This window comes from Orussus abietinus, unplaced genomic scaffold, assembly GCF_000612105.2.
Source record: "Orussus abietinus isolate OABI.00-Male unplaced genomic scaffold, Oabi_2.0 scaffold406, whole genome shotgun sequence".
In the NCBI taxonomy this organism is placed as follows: Eukaryota; Metazoa; Arthropoda; class Insecta; order Hymenoptera; family Orussidae; genus Orussus; species Orussus abietinus.
Window position 1 is genome coordinate 57220 of NW_019394604.1, and position 20451 is coordinate 77670.

Genomic DNA, 20451 nt, shown 5'->3' on the forward strand with positions numbered 1-20451 from the left:
TGAATCTAATAACTTTCCTAGAGAAAGAACGAGACCAATCGTTGTCGCTTTACAGGGGAAAGTACGGTCCGAATTAATGACACTATTTAAAAATATCATTTCGATAAGGAATAGTTTAGTAGGATCTAATTAAAAAGGAAGTGTCTCGAACCACTCGACGGCAAGTTATTCGCTCGTTAGCGCAGCTTTTTGACGAACTGGGGACCTTCGTGAAATACGGCCCATTCAACGAATCGCAAGCGTCCTATCCACAGATGAAGAATACACCCGAGCGAAAATTTCGGGCCCCGAGGGACGAAAATAGTCTGATGGGCACCGTCGGTTCTGGTTTCTTTCAAGCGTACCGTGCAGCAATGGCGACTTTTTACTCCTTTCTCGGGCGATCCGTCCGTCAGCGGACTTTCTGCTTTTATTTTCGTCCCTCGTGGCTTTTTTCCTCTAATTCGTCCCTTCCGGTAGAACACCTGCCTCGCGCCGTTACCAACGTCCTTTGCTCTCGTCTTCTCTCTTTCTCCTCAATGGCTACCTAATAATTACGCGCATTTTTGGAAGCCTTCGGACTTCGAGGGTCGGTAGAGAGACTCCTAACTTCTTCGTCCAATCCGGAAGAAAGTCGCGGCTCCCAATAAGATAAAATTCATTGTACTACCTCGAATACAATCTTCTATTTGTAATCGCAGGGACACAAACGCGGAATTTCAATTTACATAAAAAACCTGCATTTTCCCTCCTGAAAATTTAATGACACGACGGTGTTAAGGTGAAGTGAACCCCCCTTAAATCCGTCGATTCGAATAAGACCCCTTTTTTTTAAGGATATTAGATCGAACTGTTCGAAACTTTCACACATGACTTATGATCACGTAAGAATTGTCCTGACACTTTCAAAATTTGGATTTCGACAAAGAATTTTTTGACTTGGACTAGACTAGAACCAAAATGGCGTCAGTTTTCATATTTCGATCGATATACAAGTATGAAAGACTCTGATATGAGAAACGAAGTTGTCAGGACAATTGCACAACAATTTAAAACACTCTAGTAATCGAGAAACTCGCATTTGAACGGGATAAAGGAAAAAAATGTGTCTTATGCGCTTCTGTGCTAAAACGAAGGTAACGCGAGGCCTCGAAGAAAAACTTTAGTTGACCCTAAAATCACAGATGGCACAGGGTGGCACTCTATAGTCAATCAGGGCATAAGAAACCATGAATCCAAGTGATATCTGAAGTTGTACTTCGATTACTTTATAATTATTGCACAAAAACGACAGGTGGAGTATGCCACTTAGTTGAATATTCAATATAATTGAATATAGCTATATGAAAACGAACGTCAGCAACGTAGGTATTTAGAAAAATCTTCTTCACCGACGTCGATCAAGTTCCTCGACGTGTTTCACTTCACCTTAAGGCGATGTGAAAGTGACGTGAAAGAGGTCTTATTTATAAAACTTTTGTCCGAACTGGGTGTACCTAATTATATCGAACTTCACAATGTGAATGTGGAGGCTGTAAGGGCTATAAGGTCTTTTTTAAAATTTTTTAAAATTTTATTTATAGACATTTTTTAAATTGTCTATAAAATATGAAATTTCATGGCTGTCAGGACCTTCCTCATAGTCTCCATATTAACATTCTAATGTTTGAAATAATTCAGTACACCTGGTTCTAAGAAAAGTTTCATGAACATTCGAGCCCTTAGATGACGTTATCAGATCCCCTTAATTTCTGGAGGGGATTCGCGAAGATGTCTGCAATTTTGATATTCGAATAAATGCGACGTTTGCAAACAATGCGAAAACTATTATTTTTATCTACTAATATTGTACTTCAGGGTCTCAGATACTAACATTTTTCCTTGCTATCCAAGAAGACGGATCCTTAAGGGGCTATTCCACGGTGAACGTCAAAAAAATCCACATTTTTAAGGCAAAAGTATGAATTAAAATTAAAACTTTACCACGATTGAGGTACAGGCGATAGCCATGTGTTTGCCAAATATAGTGCTAAAATTTGAACTCGATCAGTTCGGCTGTTTTTGAGAAATCACCTGCGCGAGGTGCAAACAATTTTTTCTACCACTCTACGTTTGTAATAATAAATAAATAAATATGTGTTTTTTACAACAAAGAAAAATTGTCCTATATTCTCCTACATTAGACCTATCATGGGGAAAAAGTTTGTGCCATTATATGCAGTACTTTTCGAGGAAAAAATTGTGAAACATGTGTGACGTTTTCGGACGTTCCCTGTGGTACAGCCCCTTAAAATTTCAAAGTATCTCAGATCTGTGAAAGAATGACTATAGAGCTTCCGGTGGCTGCAGGGCTTCGTGAAATGAATCGGATCGTTCGGTTCCAAGTCGAATCCTCGGCTCTAAGCCCTCTGGGTGGCTCTTTCGCCTCGAAGAAGCCGGTTTAATGATCCAGAGCCTGGTACTTCTCCTGCAGCCTCCGGTAGCTGAACATTCCCAAAGCCCATAAAGGCTAGCTTGCAGGACTCGATCCTAATGCGCGCTCTCAGTTTCCTTTCTGCCAAATGTTTCAGACTGACGAGCTACGTTAGCTGCCTAGATCCAGAAACAGTATTCCGCATGTGTACAACTTAATGCGCGCTCTCAGTTTCCTTTCTGCCAAATGTTTCAGACTGACGAGCTACGTTAGCTGCCTAGATCCAGAAACAGTATTCCGCATGTGTACAACCAAAGACCCCGATCGACAGGAGAATAAGAATCTACCAGTTGGCGCGACTTGGCTCGGGAAAGGACGAAGGAGACGCGCGAGCCAAGGAGCACAACATCGGAGAGGAACTCGCCACCAGGAGGCGAGGCCTTCTCCTGGACCAATCCTGGGCGTCTGTTCCTCTGGGAACCGGACTGAGCTGTACATTAAGTGTATCATAGCTATACATAGGGATAATTCGAATTAATTTATGATTCATAGAGTATCTTATATATATATATCTGATCGGTTTTTTCTTCCGCGAGCGAATAAATAGTTGTTAACGAGGGTGTAAATAGACGAGAGACCCCGACATCGGGGGGTGATGGGTTCGGAATTGCCGAACAAATTATGGTTCCTTGGGATATATCGATTTCGAAATCTACGAAGGATCAAAATTGCAAAATTCTAGCTTTGCCCTGTGGTTGAACGAAACTCTTGCGCACATTCCACGTTTTATATTCAATTTTTAATCGGGTCATGGATGCTAGTTCGAGAGATTCGGTGCGGTAATTTACGCACACAAGAGGGATAGGTATTGCGATTATTATGAAAGATCATGTACTTCGGTTGTGGCCGATCTTTCGATGATCATTAATCTTGTTCGGAAGGTCGACCTTCTCTCTAAGAGAGAAGGGCGACTACACGTGGGCATGGCATCGTGACATTTACCACACAAAGCTTGCGGGCCATCACATCGTGCCTCCACGTTTGTCATAATAGACCATTGGTACAAGCAACTTCCCACGAATCGATGACGTGTGATTGTTGTAATTTAAATAAAAATCAATTCTTGTCAAACCGGGAAATAATTTTATTCGCCCTGGGCTGGAGGTAGTACCTTACGAACCGTATAGCTCAAACTAAAGAGACCGATTTATCATGTTTCTGCTTGATGTACGAAGAGAAATACAGGAAGACAGGGTCAAATTTCGAAAAACGTTTAATCGAATACTTTTCGAGGGAATTTGGCTAAAATAAAACGATCAACTCCGTAACATCTTAAAGCCACGTTATGAAACGTATCATTTAATAATCTGTAAGCTACTTTTGGATGTGGATTTACACTCTGCCTGGAGAAACAAAGAGAGTAACAATTTATACGGGGTATTTGTTGCAATATTTCGAAATGGATAAAGACGAGCCTCGTTATCATTAATTGAATGATTCAAATTACGTGCGATCGTTCATTCGGATCTACCAATCCCTGGTAATTATTCACTTAATGGGTGAAAATACCGAAAAAATGACTATAAATCATGAATTTTAAAACTACACAAAAAACGAGCTTTTCTAGTAATCCTAAGTCGGTATATTGCGATTACCAGAAAGATACAATAAAATTACCCTCAACCCTACTTTCAATATACCGGACACATTCAACGATGTGTCCCTGTGAATTTCACGCGAAAATGGAATCGCATTTCGTTTCATATTTTAATAAGAAAAATTACCTATATTGTACCTTACCTTAAACCTTAAAAGGTTTTCATATAAGGGTTTCGAATTTGTAGTAACGTTAATTAAGTTACATGCTTCAAGTGCACCAGGGTACTGAGAGGTACTTCTGAATGAAAGCGCATCGCAAGGACAAACGCCTTGAGTACTAAATCATTTTATTCTCGTTTGCTGGCGGTTGCCACCCCATAGGTAGCATTATTAGGAATTTCAACGTGTATCCGGGTGGATAACCCTTTATTTCCCCCTTTACCCAGAGTAACGTGTCAGGGTACTGCTTTCAATAACTCTCTGAAGCACGGTAATGGATATTTAGAAATGTCTCTCAAGTGCGTCAATGCTGGTACTCCTTGAAACAAGTAGATCAGCGAGGACAAAACGACTCCTATGGCAGGATAATCGAGCTTATCAAAGGTGTATTCAAGAAAGCACCCAAAACAATGAATTTTATCAACAACGATAATTAGCTTATCAAAGGTGCATTCAAGAAAGCACCCGAAACAATGAATTTTATCAACAACGATAATCGAGCTTATCAAAGGTGTATTCAAGAAAGCACCCAAAACAATGAATTTTATCAACAACGATAATCGAGCTCATCAAAGGTGTATTCAAGAAAGAACACAAAACAATGAATTTTATCAACAACGATAATTGGCTTATCAAAGGTGCATTCAAGAAGGCACCCAAAACAATGAATTTTACCATCAACGCTATTTTTTAGTTTTCATCTTTTCGTTTCCGCCAGAACGGCATTAAACCGATGTCGTTTACAATAATGAAATATGTTTAACCCGTGACCACGAGATTAACAAGGAGGACCGCTTCGCGTCTTATCCGTAGGAAATCCAGTCGGGATGTCCATCACGGCGAGTCGTTCCTTTCGAAACCGCAGTAACGGTAACGTAGCCGCATTTTTCGGCCGTACCGATGTCGACCAGGACTTCCGAGCGAAAGTGGACCTAAAAGGCGAACGCTCCGAGTACTCGGCGTATAATATAAATAAAATGACCTGCACCGTCGAGACGGCGCGGCGGGCTGACCGAGGGTAAGAAAATAAGAGAGGCAAAGAAGCGCGCGGAACGGCCGCGATGTGACTAGGAAAGGACTCCCTCTCTCCTTCTCTCCATCCCTCCCTCCTTAGGGCCCTTGGTCCTTCTCTCTCCGTCCCTCGCTCGCGGTTCCTCTGCGGGCTTCTATTGAGCATCAGCTGTTGTTACGGGCCAACCTTACGGATCCACCGTGTGCTTCTTCGGCCACACACGTCGGTCTCTCTCGCTGGGGCTTGAATATCGCGTGCCTGGTATCAACCGGAACACCCTGGTCCAGTTTCGGTTTGGGCGATAGGCTCGCTCGGGACCGTTCGTTCGCTCTTTTGGGAAACGTCGATTACGGCCGAAAATTCTTAAACGCGTTTCGATTTCATTGGAAGTTACGTAGGGTCTCTAGCGAACACCACGGTTAAAGTTTACAATTGTAGAAGGTATATTTACTATTGACAATTCTCCTATATTTCGTATATCTCGCAGCCTGGGATGATGGCTTATCATAAGACAAATATGCGTGTATGTCCCAAAACTAGAGTATTCCGAATAAGTCCTCGATTCTGTGGTCCAAGACTGAGGGTCCTTTCTGTCCACTGCTCCTAGGGACAGTTTTGGTTTAGCCGTATCAGCTGTTTAGGCAATGATCACGTCTTCTTGCCCGTGATCCCTGGAATAGGGCCGCCCATGGACCTCCGATCCTTGTTGCCTTTGTCCCTTTGTGAATATTTCCTTTACAATTATCTGTGGCAGATCTTATGTGTGCCAAATTGGAGCTGCAGCGAAGATTCGTTCTTTTTAGAGAGAAGAAACAGTCCCTCGACTAGGGAAATCAGGAAACTCGGTAGGATTTCGGGCTATATACCCTAGTAGCACAAAATATTCTTCATATATTATCTATATATTTAACGAATATCGTACATTTTGTAGGGAAGATTTTAAAGTGAGAATCCCTTGAAAGTTGATGTCAGGAGAATTCAACCTTTATCGTAACGAAATGTATGGATGTCTAGCGAAGGAAACAACGATGGACGCGACACGTCTCTAAGAAGTCCGTTTATCGAATGCCCCGATTCCTTGTCCCTTCGAGCTCTGGTTCTACGTCGCCGCGCAAGGGGTGGGTCTTCCTCGCCCTTGCGTTGTTTACGTCTTCTCAAAAATTGGATGGGGTGACTTGGTCCAGAGGGAAGGGAATGCGCCTTCATTCGGCCTACGTGACCCGTGTGTCGTCCTCGGCACAATTTATCTCCACCTCTCATGTCCACCCGGAACAACTTTATAACATTCGATGGCATTAGCATTGACGTGGGATCCTTGGAATCTGGAACGGTAGTGTTCACAACCCGGCACATGTCGACCTCGCGATGAAGTGATCAGGTCCATCAGCGAACACGGTTCGCGTTGCCGACATTACCAGAGCGGTGCCTGGGATTAGGTTGAGGAAGATAATGAATTGGTCCAGTCAGCTGATGGTTTAGATCGTGAGAATGTCCGCAATTTCAGCCATCCTCTCGTCTTGCCCAGCTGGCCCGGACCCCGGTCAACGGCCTTACTGGACGCCACCTGCAGCACGAGCACCTGACCAGAGGCTCTCTCGGCTAGAAGCGATCCAACTCGACGGCAGTTTGGCGTCAGCCTTGCCGGTGGTCTCTAACCCGTGCCTCCTTGCCATCGGTCTACGCTCAAATCCCTCCGACTTGCGGCCTTCCCGTGGCTCCGGTCTACTCCGCGAGACCCCTTAACATTTGGCCCACGCCACAAGGACCAAGCTAGAGCGTTTCGTAGACTCGACCAAACCGTTCTCGCATGGCACCAGTATCCGCCACAATCCCGGTCCGCGCCGCCAGCATAGAGCTGGAGCACCTCGTGACTTGACCAACACCGGTTTTTTCAAGGTACCGGCCTACGCCATGGGTCCCGTACCACCCGGTCTGCGTCATCAGACCCGAGCTAGAGCTTCCCTGACTCGGCCAACGACGACTCCACCCTGTGACGTCGCTCGTGTCATCCTTGCCGCCTCGAGACCTCCAACAGCACCGCACCCGGCCATCTGGTAGTCCAACTACCAATGGTCCTTTGGAATTTCACTCCTGCGCGCTCATCGGTCGGTGGGCCGTTCGCGTTTCCTTGGGTTTCTCGTTCCTTAACCATGGTTTCTCATTCCTTAACTTCCGGACGGTTTGCCTTAAACTGTCCAGGCTTACCGCATCCATGACACGTCGTCACCTTTCCGCGCGAATCTCTAATCTTCTCGATCTTTGCGTCTCGCGTGATTACGCGCTTTGCACCCTTGCCTACCGAACTTTGCGCGGTGAAGACGCTGAGGCATCGATTTAGGTCCGCAATAGATTATGGAGCGCCGCCATGGCAGTAGGACGAATGCCCTCATCGTGGATCCCAAGCGCTACATATGAAACAAGCTTATCTTCTGTTAGGCCAAGTGGCAATTTGGTTAGTTTTCCCACCTTCCTGAAGCAATACGTTTGAAGGTCCTGACCGGGCGTGCTCTTGTATTCTACAGCTTCCGCGAGAAGCGTCCCGAAGTCAATGTCTACCGGAAACAGCCTGGTTAACGCGACTGCAAATGCCGTCCAAGAAAGCTGCGACCCCGCGATCATCCGATCGTACCACACCCTTGCATTACCCCGCAATTTGCAGACGGCTAGATAGAGCTTCGTTCTTTCGTCCCAATCATAAAGGATCGCGCCCGTTTCCACTATTTCCAACCACTTGGTAACCACTAGCTTACTCGGGTCAAATTCCGGCAAATGCTTTTCATTCAGATAATGATTCGACCGCTTCGAGCCTGCCGCTACGATACCTGAAATGGCTTCGGACAACATTGCGATATCTGAGCTACCGCTTGACCGGCTGCTGGATGCAGATCGGTGTCGCTTCCGTGGTTTGTCTTCCTCCCTGTGAACGTCCTCCTCCCGGTAAGTGTCCTCGTGCACCCGGGCACTTTCCATCTTTCGGAACGGGCAGTATAACTCACAGGTTACTGCACTTCAGCTATTATCACTACGCGATCCGAAATTTCGCTAAAAATATTTGTCCTATATTTTCTATATGTTTAACGAATATCGTACATTTTGTAAATATTTAGCAGACATTTGAAATATTTGCAAAACANATTTGATTTTAAATATTTTTAAAACGTGTATAATGTATTCGGCAGGTAATATTTAAAAAATACTTGTATTAAAATGAAACGAAATGTTTTGTATGTCTGGTAGAAAAATATTATAAAAACACATGGAGCTAATACGATATAAATATTGTAGGGATAATATTCTAAAGTAAACGTTTTGCAAATATTACAAATGTCTGGTAAATATTTACAAAATGTACGATATTCGTTAAATATATAGAAAATATAGGACAAATATTTTGTGCCGTCATTCGGTGGGAAATATATAGGACGTAACAATTACAACGCGCGAGTCGTGTCCCGATTCGGTTATAGAGGAACCTCACGGTGAAGACCTTAAGGTCAGAATTAAACAATTCCCTTGCTGCACGTTGAAAAATGGATCTCTCGACAATGTCATCGTCAAAGAGAAAAGGGAATTAGTCTGGAAAATATTCCTCCTTTCTCTGGAACACGGGACTTTTACGAGGGTCCACGAATCTGCGCTTTGAAAACACCAAGGAAGGAGGGGGTCCATAGTTATCCCTCAACGTTTCCGACCATCGGTTCGAAAAGATACGGTGGAGGAGCGTTTTGAGAGCGTTGCGCAAAGGTATCGCTCTCTCGTTGCGTTGGTCCAGAGAGGCACGGAAGAGACTGCGAGGTACGACCGGAGAAGGCAGCAGAGATGGGAGGGAGCGAGAGGAAGAGGCTGGTGTTGGCCACACACGTAGCGAAGGAAAGAGAGGTGCACATGGGGAAGACGAAGAGGGAACCGGGCACCGCGAGACGGAGAGAGCGAGAGGGCGGGACCAGAAGCAGGGATGGAGGGAAGCGAGAGAAAGGGATGAGAGCGAGAGAGACGAACGAGGGAGAGGACGGAGGCCCGAGGGCCCTGTGCTGGACCACCCACCTTGACGTCGGCTAGAGCTCTGAGCGCCCTCGCCGAGGCCAGCGACGTCCCGAGACGTCCGCGGCGTCCTGCGATGGCCACCGATGTTTAGGGATGTTCGCGACGTCTGACGAAGCGGAACTGGCACGGACTTCTCGAGATTGACTGGCCTGGATTGGCGTTAATCGTTTTCTTCCTCTGAGTATATTCGGTACCTTAGGCCGTGTCCGAATTCGTCTAAAGTTGCATCTAGGGTATACCAGCTCTGTACTAACGCCTCGTTACTTATGCGCATGCGATTGGCGTTAATCGTTTTCTTCGTCCGAGTATGTTCGGTATCTTAGGCCGTGTCCGAATTTGTCTAAAGTTGCATCTAGGGTATACCAGCTCCGTACTAACGCCCCATTACTTATGTGCATGCGATTGGCGTTAATCGTTTTCTTCGTCCGAGTATATTCGGTACCTTAGGCCGTGTCCGAATTCGTCTAAAGTTGCATCTAGGGTATACCAGCTCCGTACTAACGCCCCGTTACTTATGTGCATGCGATTGGCGTTAATCGTTTTCTTCATCCGAGTATATTCGGTACCTTAGGCCGTGTCCGAATTCGTCTAAAGTTGCATCTAGAATATACTAGCTCCGTACTAACGCCCCGTTACTTATGCGCATGCGATTGGCGTTAATCGTTCTTTTCGTCAAAGTATATTCGGCACCTTAGGCCGTGTCCGAATTCGTCTAAAGTTGCATCTAGGGTATACCAGCTTCGACTAACAACGCCCCGTTACTTATGTGCATGTGTCAAAAGAAAAGTTACGACGATTTAACTTTCCCGCTACTTTTTCCACTATCTTGGAACTCCGACCAATAGTCCGATTCGTTGGCACCGTCTAGATGTTGTCAATTGTGAAAATAGTAATGATCGTTTATTTTTATATGTAATTAGATTTATCGCCTTTTCAAATGTACATGGGCCCATACAGTAACAGCCATCCAGAAGCATTTGATCGTCTTCAACGAATATTGTACCTGGGAAAATGATACTTGTCGAGAGGAAACAAAAATAATGGCACAAATTAGGCAAGCGGGGTGACTATTCATTTTGTACAGCATATTCCAATGTTACACATAAATAACTAGGCTTGAAATAACTAATTATATGATGCCGGGACAAATATACCGAGGATGATTTTAACAGCAGTCAAAATTCATTAAAACCCGGCGCGCTTTTCAACTTAGCCTAGACCAGAACCAAAATGGTGTCGACGTCTCATATTTCGATCCATATGCAATTATCGAAGACTCTAATATGAGAAACGAAAGTCTCCCAACAATTGTATGACAATTTAGAACACTCCGGTAATCGATAAACTCGCATTTGAACGGGATAAAGGCAAAAAAAGTGTTGTATGCGATTCTATGCCAAAACGATGGTAATACGAGGTCTCGGAGTGAAGATTTAATTGACCTGGAAATCACAGATGGCGCAGGGGGTCCCTCTGCAGTAAATTAGGGCTCCAGAAAGCATGAATCCAGAGGATTTCTGGAGTTTTACTTCTATTTCTTTATAATTACTATACGAAAACGACAGGTGGAGTATGCCATTTGGTACAATACCCAATATAATTCGATCCAGCTGTCGATATAGAAACGAACGTCGGCAACGTAGGCATTTAGAAAAATCTTCTTTATCGACGTCGACCAAGTTCCTCGACGTGTTTCACTTCACCTTAAAGACCTCTTCTTTCCGATGAGCTCGGAGCGGAACCGCTCCATACAATCCTCGCAGCTCCAACAAAAACTGGAGCATAAACAAACCAATGCGTTATATACTTAGATTACTAATTAAGTGTTAGAATTGAATTCATTAGACGTTTGGTAAACGAATACTACGTCCAGCTTCCAGCAAACAGGTAGACAGATTGTTGGGGAATCGTTTCACAAATGTACTTAACATTACTATTCCAATATCTTGGACTGCGTGGGGTCTGGGACGGCTCTCCGGCATCGTTTCTAAGACTCTAACGCGGATGGTCATAAGCGTTAATTGCACCCGCCTCTTCTGGTCGTCCAGGGATGCGAAGCTCTTCCTGAAGGAAATTGGTTCAAAATTACTTCAACCAGGAAGGAAGCCGTTCAAACTCAAGCTCCTCGATTTTCATCAAATTTCAGATTTTTAGTTCCATCTTCCTATACCAATGAACTCTCTTTTTCGTTCCGCGCTCCTCACCTGAAAGTAAATCTCGGGATTAAAATAGGACCGGTTCTTCCCAACGTGTCTTGATAAATTAAACGGAGCAATATACAAAGAACAAATATTTTCCTCATTACAGATTAGCGGCCGGATTCAGACATCACATAGAAAAAGATCATTTGGTTATAATTACTGTAGGGACATGGTTAAAATATTATGGGAAATGAAACCATATAAATGGGGAAATTTACCACATGTAATGGTAAGTGTAACCTTGCGAATAGGTACTGTATCCATGGTGCTGAGCTTAAAAGGTGCAGGAGTGATCACCATTTAGGATGGTAACATTAAGGTGAAGTGAAACACGTCGAGGAACTTGATCGACGTCGATAAAGAAGATTTTTCTAAATGCCTACGTTGCCGACGTTTGTTTTTATATTGACAGCTGGGTCGAATTATATTGGGTATTGTACCAAATGGCATATTCCACCTGTTGTTTTCGTACAATAATTACAAAGAAATCGAAGTAAAACTCCAGACATCCTCCGGATTCATGCTTTCTGGGGCCCTAATTGACTGCGGAGGGACCCCCTGCGCCATCTGTGAGTTCCAGATCAATTAAATTTTCACTCCGAGACCTCATATTACCATCGTTTTGGCATAGAAGCGCATACAACACTTTTTTTGCCTTTATCCCGGTCAAATGCGAGTTTATCGATTACAAGAGTGTTCTAAATTGTCGTAAAATTGTCCTGACCCTTTCGATTCTCATATCAGAGCCTTCGATAATTGTATATCGATCGAAATATGAGAGCTCGACGCCATTTCGGTTCTGGTCTGAGCCGAGTTAAAAAATAAAAAAAAAATCCAAATTTTCAATGTGTCAGGACAATTCTTAGATGATCAGGAGTGACGTGTCAAAGTTTCGGACAGTTTGGTCTAATACCCTTAAAAAAAAGGGTTGTATTCGAATCGACTGATTTGAAGGGGGTTTCACTTCACCTTAACTATATGAAGAGGTTACAATACGCACAGGAACATGGAAGGTTTATCTGGGAGCTGTAACCACGTATTATGGTAAGGTTATACACGTTCCAAGGTTATTCTAAACTTGCCTATGTGATTGCAGAAACAATGATTTGGCCCCATTAGTTTCGACAGCGCTGCCAGGTGGCAAAACTTCTCGCAGGCGATGTAGACTGCTCGTGTGCATATAAGACCCGTTCCCATCCCTTGTTTACAATACAATGACTCTGCCCCTTCCCGAAGAAGAAAGAAAAGGAAAGTGATCGTCGAGAAACCACATATTTGAGCATCAAATGATACATTTACTCCTCGAGGCAAAAATCTATAAGAACCCTGACCGAAACATAAGTATAGCGTTCGTAATCATAATAATTGAATTTTTTATGTCGACGGTAAGTTTTTTAATGGATATTCCCATCTATGCGCAATGTTGGAACAACTCGTTCCTTGTAGTTACATTGACTAAATCGTGAAGTAACCCTATGTTCTTTTTACTATGTTAAGCTGGTTCGTGCAACCTCCCTCCAAGGCTGTACCGTAAGTTGTCTTGCAATAGGGTTACAATTATCACAATTGTGGTTTTCCTAACCATTATTTTTTTTTCCGTGCAAGAACTAGAGCGATCACTACACGACTAAACTTCGTCATTGAATTCAAGTTTCCACGTCATTTTATACAGGTACCATTCCAAGGACGGCATCCACGCCTTCCAAACCCGAAATGATTTCCTCAGCTCGTGTAACGAGATTATACGGACGAGCTACCTGGTTCCTCTTGGAGCCGACATCCAGGTAAAGACACTTATCTGGGTTTACGTCGTCGCAACGACATCCGGTAGCCACTAATCGTGCCGTTATTTCGGCTGGTCCTGGAGCTGCGTGTCGAACACGAGCCGAAACGTTCCTTATAGTCCATAAAAAGGGTAGTTTAGCGTTTTAAAAGTTTCTCGGGCACCGAGTCATTCCGACCAGAAATTGAGAGGGATCGGCGAGTCCGTTAATCTCGATTTGATGATCAATGAATGCCTACCGACTGCCAATTTGTTACTTGTTTACTCTGCCTCTCTTACCCCATTGCACGAATGTATTCACTCCTCTTCGATTGTGAATTGAAAAAGTAAAACTCTATCTTAAGTTAGAACGAAAACCGAATTTCGAAGAGGACCGAATGATGCGGCTACCGAAATCACAATGAATCTGACAGTTCGCAGGACTGCGCAACTAATATGTGCCCATAATTATGAAAGTGGTCTAAGTCATATATTTTTTGTTCCGAAATTACATTGAATTAATTTCGTTTGAAATAATATGGCGTGAAATAACTGATAAACTCATTTTTTTTTTAATTTTGACTTAGACCACTTTCATAATTATGGGCACAATTAATGTCACGACCCGAATGTTTCTCGCGCTGTGTCTTAATCGCATAATAGGAACAATAACAGTTCACGCTTGTAAAAAAACTCTAGTGCTACGGTATATTTTACGGGTTTCAAAAGAGTTCTTGCTTTTAAATTTTACAACTGTGATGGTCATTTTTACGCGTGTCTTCATGCGTGTAATTTTTACTTTCCAATGTTATACGCGTAACCCTGCCAGATGCAAATATAACTACAATTTATTTACAAGAATTCTGCAGTTGCTGCTACAGCCGCAATGGTTAAAAGGACAAAAAATTGTAATTATATCTACAATAATTGTTGTTAAGATTATAACAATACTTTTACCCGCGAGTATATGTAATGACTACAATATTATTCTTCTGCGTGTGGAAATATTTTTCAAATCGATAGGTATTATTACAACGGGCATTAATTCTATTTTACCGTTGTTACCGAAAAGGGGTTCTAGAAAGTTTGACGAAGGGTTTTGCAGAGAATTCTCGGAAATCTAGCTGAAATCCAAGTCTGATGACCGTGGACGCATCCGATGCGCCGAGATGCGTCAAGATGCGCCGAGTCATCCGTTCCACGGTCGCACCTGCAGAAAGTCACATCAGTAGAAATGCGAATTTGATCGAAACCACCTGTATTACGAGGACGGGCGTTCCGGTTGTTGGGAAATCTTGATGGCGAGCCGACAAGAAAGCCGAAATTACTGTAAAATGACGTTACCGACCCCCCATGTCGACCACCGTCGGTATACCAGGAAGAATAGAGGACCGCGATGCCGGGTTCGCTCGCTGCACTCCTTTAGGTGACATGAAAGGGTTTTTCTATGTATATATATNAAAGTAAAGGTTTTGCAAATATTTCAAATGTCTGGTAAATATTTACAAAATGTACGATATTCGTTAAATATATAGAAAATATAGGAGAAATATTTTGTGCTGGTAGGGAGTAATCTTCTATTCCAGCAATGCTGCTTGCCCGAGCAAAAAATGTACTTTCTAAGCGAACTCAATTACTTGCGGCAATCTAAATGTTTTTCGTTGAAGAAAGTTCTTGGTTCCAGTGAAATAGATTTTGTAAGAATCATGAGTATACAGGCAAAAAAGTGTCTTATGCGCTGCTATACTAGAACGATGAGAATACGAGGCCTCGGAGTGAAAATTTAGTTGATACGGAAATCATAGATGGCGCAGGGTCCCACTGCAGTCAATTAGGGCCGCAGAAACCATGAATCCTGGGGATTTCTGGACTTTTACTTCTATTTCTTTATAATTATTGTAAAAATCGACAGGTGGAGTGTGCCATTTAGTACAATACCCAATATAATTCGACACAGCTGTCGATATAAATTGAACGTCGGGAACGTAGGTATTTTTAGAAGAACCTTTTTTACCGACGTCGATCACGCCCCTCGACGTATTTCACTTTACCTCAAGGAAACATTGCGTTTCACAAGAACTAATACCGCATGTCGCAGTAATTTCCCGCAGTCTCTGGAAAATGGAGCGAACAATAGTAAAAGCGACAAAAACGGAGACTTTAAAATCAACAGCCAGCAACGGTTCCCACGAAAAATGCAATATGTTCTCGAACTTCTGTGCCCCTCTTGACTTCCTTTCTTTTCCGAGTCTTGGTCCAGGGATAATGACCCCCTAATTAACAAGAACAGAAGGGCGGTTTCTCTCATTCTGTAAATTGAGATCGAAATAGAGGTAAAGTGGGCCACGAGTTCCAAAGAATCCTTGAAGCAAAAGATGTCCTAAACCAACACTCTATATAATTGCATTTTTGTTTTAGAATCCACAGTTAAGTGGTCACCAGGAAATATAACAACCACCACAAGAATATATTTTCCAAGGACATACATTTATCTTTTTAGTATATAAAATGCTATTGTCAATCATTACCCGTCTTTCTTTTTTACTATACGTGCATTGATCAAGATTCGTTCCCATGCAAGGGAAGAGCCCCTCCGAAGAAGTACCCAAGGTCGATCATAATTCAAGGGTAAACATCCCGAGCGGAACATAGAGTTAGCATCATCGAGAATGATGAAGATTCATCCTGAACTCGGGACGAAATTTTCCAGGAGTACGCGAAAGGATGTCGGAATTACGACGTCGAATGCGCAGGAAAATAGCAGTACCGAGCTCGGCTCTCCATCTAATAGGTCTCTATGTACGATTATGTACGATTTGCAAAAAACGGAAGAAATGAAAAAACAACATGGTAGATGGGAAGCGTAGTCGGCAATTTTTGTATTAAGATAATATACAGTGTGTGGTCCGTTTATCGCTTTAAGGTAATCGGCGGCAATTAGAACACCGGTCCAGCTCGCTCGAGGTAACCTAGTTAGTAGCAACGGGTTGTCGTAATTGCGGTCATAAAAGAGGATTCCTTAAAAATCACAGGATATGCTATTGCGACGGGGATCCCATAGATTTCTGCATTCGTTAAGGGGATGTGAAAGAGCATCCGAAAGGTCAATCGTTCATGAAACTTTTCTACGAGCTGGATGTACCGAATCGTTTCAAACTTTATAACGTAAACGTAGAGACTATAAAGAAAGTCTTGACCCTCATGAAATTTCATTTTTTTACAACAAACTTTAAAAATATCTATAAACAAATTTTTAAGAAATTCAAATTTTAATTCAGTCGGGACGTTTCTCATAGCTTCCATATTCACATTGTCGAGTTTGGAACGATTTGGTACACCCAGTTCGGTGAAAAGTTTCATAAACGAGACCTATTTGGCGCCACTTTCATATCGACGGAAAAATTTAAGCGACCCAAGCGAAGTGAAATATTAAAAAATGCACATCTCTGTATTAAATGAACCAATCGGTTTCGTTCATAGCTTAAAAAATGCAGAAAAATCGTCCACCCTCGATGGCCTCGTTAAAGTTGACTTTACTCATTCAAGAGGTTCAAAAAACGACATTCATTGTCCAATTTGACACGTCAGGCTGAACATCGCAGAAAATGACTAGGTCTGAGTTTCGCGCCTCTATATATATAATATTTGGCGCGAAACTCTACCGAGTTTCTTAATCACCTTAACGTCTAGTTCCTTTCGAGCGACTGACAATGTGAGAGAATCCTTTCTGAGAGAAGTTTCGAAATCACGAATTGCGCCGAAGGCTGAAAGGCTGTTTTCGTCCATCCATCAATTTGACGTCTCTGTGACGAAATTAGGTACAATACAATTCATTGTTTCGACTTGTTCCCGAAATCAAACATTGATCGCGATTAGAAACCTAAATGTAATCCACGCTGTAACCAAGAATTCCTAGTTGCCGAAGCATGAAACTGTTGCTGCTCGATGAATCCCTGTTGTCAATTTTCATGCTTTTAGGTAAAATTATGGGACGCACAACAATAATGAAAGTGATTCACTCTATGGAGTTATAATGCGTACGCCATACAATATATTGGCAATGTGCCCTGTTAAACAATACACCAATTACATGATTGTTTCCTGGAGTAAGTGATACCCGATGCGTTTAAAGCAAAAAATTTAACTGCAGCTAAACATCACAGATGGCGACGTTGGTTCTAACCAGTCGTTAGAATAATGAATTTAAGGGATTTCGACAGTTTTACGTCGATCTTTTTATCATTACTTTACCGAAATGACATACGGAGCGCATCAGTTCGTATAATTCTTAACATAGACTGTAAAAGATTTCAACATAAATATAAATGCCGGTAACGGGACGCGCCAGCGTATGTATATTGACGCAAAACAATAATGAAAGTGATTCACTCTATGGAGTTATAATGCGTACGCCATACAATATATTGGCAATGTGCCCTGTTAAACAATACACTAATTACAAGATTGCTTCCTAGGGCAAGTGATGCCCGATGCGTTTAAAGCAAAACTTTAACTGCAGCTAAACGTCACAGATGGCGACGTTGGTTCTAAACAGTCGTTAGAATAATGAATTTAAGGGATTTCGACAGTTTTACGTCAATCTCTTTATCATTACTTTACCGAAATGACATACGGAACGCTTCAGTTCGTATAATTCTCAACATAGACTGTAAAAGATTTCAACATAAATATAAATGCAAATATGTTTCCACTTAAGTATTCAAAATGACGTTCCCACCAAAAAGGGTATAGATGAATTTTAATTGATCGACCTTGATTAAATTTCACGGCGCCTTTCATATCATCGTAACGCTTCTCCAGCTTGTTAGATCCCCGAGGAAATGGCGACATAAATAGCAATCTATCTAAAATACGCGTACAAGTGCCGGAATAAACCGCGACTAGTTATGAACAGCCGCCATAATTACCGAGACCAGAAAAAGCTGGCGGACGAGAGAGAACGCCGTTGAGATTAAAGACATATCAGACGTCGCCGCGTACATGTAATTGCAATCGAAGTACAGACGTTCGTATCGAAACTTAACGTCCCGGTTCCTCCGGCCGCTAATAAGATCCTAGGAAGGACTGCAACGAGCGTACTTAATTCTTAGTCTATCCCGAGACCGCGGTCTGGACATGGCAACTCGTTTATAGACTATATTACCCTCTCGATTACCGACTAGAGTCTCAAAGAGGCCCTAAACATTTCGAAATGACTCGGCTCAGTGCGCGCCGAAGTTGCGAACGAGAGGTGGTCATAACGTCCGAAAGTCCAGTAGTAAAAAAAAAACAACCATGAGTAATTAACACGTCAGCTGCCGTACATCTACGTACCGAACTTACATAACCCCAGGCAATAATTGCCGAGGTTTCGCCAAGACTCAGTCTATGCCGGATTTTCCCGGTGACCGCGATCTTGGGAACAACTCGTTGTATAAACTAACATTTGTTTTAAACGAATACCTACACAATAATAACCAGTGCATTAAAATAACTACACCCAAGGCAACAAGCAAAACGATATAACAGCATGTTAAGACCTACGCAAAAATGAAGCACCCCAGAGAGACAAAGTAATGCAAAATTTGCATCAAGTTTGCCTCATTAAGATCATGAAATGAGTCATGAGGGTGTCGCTTATGAGTCGTCATTTGGAACTCATATCTGCAGGACACAATGACGGTACCAAATGGGATACTCCCCCTGCCGTTTTCGTACAATAATTATAAAGAAAGCGAAGTAAAACTCCAGAAATCCTCTGGATTCATGCTTTCTGGGGCCCTAATTGGCTGCANGATGTCTGGTAAATATTTTCAAAATGTACGATATTTGTTAAATATATAGAAAATATAGGAGAAATATTTTGTGCTACTAGGGGAGTAACGCAAGGCGGGAATTTCATCGGTACGGCCCGGATCATATTTCCCGTGCAATAATTGTTACCGAGGACCGTGGTAGGTCCCGGTGGTTTGGTAAAGTGGCAGTTCCCTGGGACTTGTCCCGCAGGACACGGTAATCGAGCACCGACCCTGAGGCCCTTTGCTCCACTGTTTGAGTTTCGAGTATCCGAACTCTCCGATTACCGCGTTACTCAGGAAACGATCCATCTCGATTTCAACGACCCGAAAGTTCCGAGTCCCGATGTGTATTTTAATGCGCAACCTCCAACAACCTGTTGATAACCTCAGTACTTATAGTGAAATCAAAAATTCTTGTCTTTCCCACCACTTTGACCCACGCGGTGGGCACGATAACTCAGTCCAGGTTTAAGCTAGATCAATGAACGAAAAAGAATTAGTTTCTGTTGCCCAAAAGTTAAGAAATACGTAGCCGTTTTCAAAAATATGCATTTTTCACAAAATGGCATCGATTTGAAAGGAAAGATACGTATTTTGCCTTAAATTTCGTTAATTAATGTTGCATAAATAACGCGAATATCAATACATTGAAAAAAACCATACGTATTTCGCTAGATAAACATATCGCGAATACAATAAAAAAAAGAATCAAGACGATTGATTGAAAATTGGCGGAGCTAGAGTGCCCACCGATTTTTAAAATGCAGTTTTAAGAAAAATGCGTTTAAAGTATAAACGCGTAAAATAAACGCGTAAACATTTTTTTGATTTTTTCAAAATTTCAAAGTGGTATATCCCCTTAAGGCGAAGGAAAACCCCCCTCAATTCCGTCGATTCGAACAAGACACTTTTTTTTTAAGGATATTGCATCAAACTGTTCGAAACTTTCACACGTGACTCGTGATCACGTAAGAATTGTCCTGACACTTTCAAAATTTGGATTTCGACAAAGAATTTATTGACTTGGACTAGACTAGAATCAAAATGGCGTCAGTTCTCATATTTCGATCGATATATAAGTAATGATAACTCTGATAGGAGAAACGAAAACGTCAGGTGGTCACCGGCCCGATAATGGACCGTGATTGGGCCGGTGACGTCGTCCAATCACAGAGTCAGTCACGGCCGGGGATTGCGGCCCGGCCGGCGGATCGCCAGTTGCTCTTGAAATTTTGCCGCGATAAGATGTCGTCGAAAATTAAGAAAATGACGGGGGGCGCGAGGGCAGTGGAAGCAGCGGAAGCGGACACAAAGTTGGAATGCAGTGATTACTGTGAGTAACAAGGATTAATATAAACTTGTTCATATCATAATATAATATAATATAATATCGTTCATATTATAATATAATAATATCAACGATA

The 20451-nt window shown here is 42.6% G+C and overlaps 1 protein-coding gene across 1 annotated transcript in view; it reads left to right on the forward strand.

The window, feature by feature from the left end:
• Positions 1-2660, forward strand: part of LOC105695897 (growth arrest-specific protein 1) — a 30763-nt gene extending 28103 nt beyond the window's left edge. Inside the window, exon 5 of the mRNA XM_012417904.1 lies at positions 2550-2660. Within this exon, the coding sequence (XP_012273327.1) occupies positions 2550-2554 (5 nt within the window). The 3' untranslated portion in view covers positions 2555-2660. The remainder of the gene's footprint in view (positions 1-2549) is intronic.
• The last annotated feature ends 17791 nt before the right edge of the window (positions 2661-20451 follow it).